This window comes from Morone saxatilis, unplaced genomic scaffold, assembly GCF_004916995.1.
Source record: "Morone saxatilis isolate NCDOM2014 unplaced genomic scaffold, NCSU_SB_2.0 Contig17, whole genome shotgun sequence".
Lineage (NCBI taxonomy): Eukaryota > Metazoa > Chordata > Actinopteri > Moronidae > Morone > Morone saxatilis.
In genome coordinates this window covers 12,204,852-12,208,747 of record NW_023339729.1, presented here as the reverse complement: position 1 = coordinate 12,208,747, position 3,896 = coordinate 12,204,852, and the positions used below count along the sequence as shown (strand labels likewise).

Here is a 3,896-nt window from a genome sequence, read left to right as displayed (position 1 = left end):
ACTGGCACAAATATCAGCCCATAACACTGTACTGACACCAAAGGTTGACAGCTATGTAAACAGACAGCAGACAGCTCACACAAAGATCAGAGACAAAACAAACACCAAAATTCTTTAATCATGTTCTTTTCCATTACACCCTCCTCTCTTCACCCTTTGTCCTCGGTCTCACCAACCCATCTTTTTCCCCTCCTCTCCCAGCAGGGTAAGGAAGGTTTCCTGCAGATTCTCCACAGGTACATGGAGGTCCACGGCACAGTGTATTATGAGACCCAGAGACCTCCGGAGGTCCCGGCCTTCGTGAAGAACCACGGTCTGCTGCCCCAGCATGAGTTGCAGCAACTGCTGCGCAAGGCCAAGGCAAGACACTGAAGATATTATTACCCTCACACATCTTTTATCTGCAGGTGTCATTCTGAGTGCACACAGACTCAATGGCAGCTTCAATTCTGTCTATCTTTTTTAACCCTAACCCTAAGTCTCCAGAAACACACATAACACATTACCATAACTGATCAACAGATGTGTAGAAGTGAATTACCATAATTACAAAATAATATTCCTGACTTTTTTTTTTAGCTCTTCATTGGCTTTGGTTTCCCCTACGAAGGCCCAGCCCCTCTGGAGGCGATAGCCAACGGCTGCATCTTCCTGCAGCCCAAATTCCACCCACCTCACAGCTCACTCAATCACGAGTTCTTCAGAGGCAAGCCCACTTCTAGAGAGGTAAGCTCATTATTGTTCATTACTCCCCACCATCAGTCACTGATGAGAATATTTTGGCTACTGCAGTGTTCACTAGCAGCCAAGTTGCCAAGTAACTTTATTCGTCAGTAGATCCTTTAAAAGAACTGGCACAAACTGTAGGTGCAGACAGCACATGTTAGTGCTTGATAAGAGGCTGGAACTTGGTGTTCTTAGAACAAGATCTATGTTGTTGTATTGTGTGAGTAACTTTCTAGCATAATATTCTTCTGGCCTTGTACATTATTTCTGAACCTGAGAGGAACATCGTTAAAATGCTACAAATACTTTCATTTTCCAAAGACATTTTCCAATTTTATCATGAAATATTTGTATTTTTCGATTTTTTTTAAATGATATTAATTAATTAAAATGAAATTAATTTAATGCAATCAAATACCCCAAATAAAAATAATATTAATAATGACATAATCCTGATCATTGTAAGGAAAAGTTAAGATCTAACTCCCCACAATAACCATTTCAAGCTGTCTAAGACATTTATTTTAGACATATACTGTAGAGCTCTTACTGTATGACCTGCATGTGTTTTCTGTAGGTGTCCTCCCAGCACCCGTATGCAGAGCAGTACATCGGAAGACCTCACGTCATGACAGTGGACTACAACAACTCCCTAGAGTTTGACTCTGCCATCAGGGAAATCATGAGGACCAAGGTACTTTTACACACCTTGCGCTGTATTTCACAGGAATACAAAATGAGACATTTTATCTATTATTTAAGCATACTTCTCTGATGCAGCTAGGGGGTCAGTGGTCTCAAACTCAAATTGCCTTGGGCCACTGTATTGTTATCTCATAGGAGGGTCACTTTAAAGTTCAAGTACTACAAGAACGCAAGCAATATTCTGAAAATATCTCCATTACTAACATTATACTTAACATAAAAATACAGTTTCTATATATTTGCATATCATCATTTTATATAATCGTTTTTGATTAAAGGCCCAAAAACTGCTCTCTTCTCATCAACCCTTTTAACGCATTTGCAGTCCTCCTTGACCTTTGCCATTATTTTGCGCCCAACAAAATGTATTGTATTAAAAGTGGTAGTTTAAATTAATATGAAACAAGTAGAAGAAATCATTTTTAAAAATGTATCTTGCTGGCCGGATTACATTATATTTCTGACATTATGTCTTGGCTGGAGGGAGGGGGTTGAAGGGCCGGAAATGGCCCCCAGTGCCGGCAGTTTGACATCCCTGAGATACGCTTTAAGGCAATGATGTTTAATTGAATTAGAAAAGCCTTTTCTATCCATTCAGCTTCATACATGTGAGAAAATGTTTTACCTCATGAAATCATCCTTGTTGATTTGAATATTAGAGGCTGGCTAGGTAGGTTGTAGTGTATCCACAGAAAAACATAAAAGCACAAATGTTTTAATTGTTCACCAAGTCCAGTTGTTGAAAAGATTTATGACCTTTCATACAACACTGCATTAAAAAAAATAGATCCTTTCATATGACAAGTTGAATACCGTACTATACATTTCCTGATGCGAATCATATCTGTTTAGCATAAAATAGAAGATAACCAAAAAAAGAAGAGAATACAATTTTGTATGACCCTCAGAGTCGTGATAATAAATCACTATATTCTTTTACACAGTGAGATAGTTAGATTTATAGATGTCCTTGTTATGTTTTGTAGTGTTTATGTTTTTTGCTTACTTTTTCCAGCTATGAAGAAGTCACAAGTTCTGGACCTCTTGTTGTCTGTGAACTGAGATAAAGGCTTAAACTTTGCTACAACAGCGCAGTAACTTTATCCACAGTGGAGTTTTGCCAGTATGTCTCATATGAGTGTTGAAGTTTTCCATGCAGTAAATGTGGGCTGATAGAGGATATGAGGATGCTAGGATCTGCCAAGAGTGGGGGAGAGGTTAATTTAGTCAACTGGGAGATTAAATCTTTCTGGAAAGCACGATAAAGGGGCAAACAATGTGGAAAGAATAGAGAGAGAGAGATACAACATACAGACAGAGAAACGAAAGATTGAGTGGTAGTCTGAGGCCCAGATCGACTAAACGTCCATGTGATTACGAAAGCTTTCTCTAAGAGACTGATGTGCCAGCCAGGCACACCAGCATAAACCTTTTATATACTAAATAATGTTTACTAATGTTTAGATTGCAGGTGCATCAATTGCATGAAACTGACACTTTAAATGAGATTAAACAGTAGATCACTATTCTGCACATGGCTTTAGTTGTCTAGAGAAGAATTAGCTCAGGCAGCGTGCCCATGCATGCTACTGAAAGAATATGTCTTTTGTCCTTAAAATCCAAAAGCTAAGAGGAGATCTGTTTACAGCACCATGGCTGTTCAGTCGGTTTCGTTACAGTTAGTTTTAGATCTGACAAAGTGATATTTACAGCTAAATAAATCATGCTCATTGCTCATGCTCACTACTGCCAAATGTCATCACAGGAGTCGTGACATGACTTTGGTATTATTTCTTTCCCTTTCCACTATCTAGCTAATTCCATATTGTATTTCATAGAGGGATTGAGTCACAGTAACGCTCCGACAAAGCATCAATCTTAATTGCATGAAGGACACTGAAAGATCATGTGCAGCAGGAGGACAGCTGTCTGCATGATCCTTTAAACACCCTGTAATAGTTTGTGCCTTTAGCAGATTAGAAAGTTGTGTGCATGGAGATTGGAGGGAAAGTGATATCTGTAGTGTGCGTGTCGGTGTCTGTGTGTGTGTGTTTGTGTGTCTCTGCATCTTGTCTGTGTTGTCAGACAAGCTGCAGTTCCGCAGCACTGGGTGACTGCTCTGTCTCCGTCTGCACTGTCAGACCACTGAGAGAGAGCTGATGGACCCCTTCACCCTTCACTGGAGGCACAATGCCCCAGCAAACACACACAGACACACAGTCAGATAATATTCTTCTCACATTTATCCAAACACAAACACATAACCACAATTGGAGAGACACAGGAAAGATCAGGCATATCAGCACACAGAGACTTAGCCGCACATTACAGCCATTAACTTCAAGATACACACACTGTGTGTGTGTGTGTGTGTCTGTGCGTGCGTGCGTGCGTGCGTGTGTGTGTGTGTGTGTTCTGTCCATCAGGGAGCTGTTGTCCAAGTGATGCCATGAAGGAGTACAGCA

The 3,896-nt window shown here is 40.2% G+C and overlaps 1 protein-coding gene across 1 annotated transcript in view; it reads left to right on the top strand.

The window, feature by feature from the left end:
* Window positions 1-3,896, top strand: part of LOC118327226 (alpha-1,6-mannosylglycoprotein 6-beta-N-acetylglucosaminyltransferase B-like) — a 103,584-nt gene that overhangs the window by 95,680 nt on the left and 4,008 nt on the right. Inside the window, exons 13-15 of the mRNA XM_035660513.1 lie at window positions 202-360; window positions 580-726; window positions 1,304-1,420. Coding sequence (XP_035516406.1) covers window positions 202-360; window positions 580-726; window positions 1,304-1,420 — 423 coding nt within the window. The remainder of the gene's footprint in view (window positions 1-201; window positions 361-579; window positions 727-1,303; window positions 1,421-3,896) is intronic.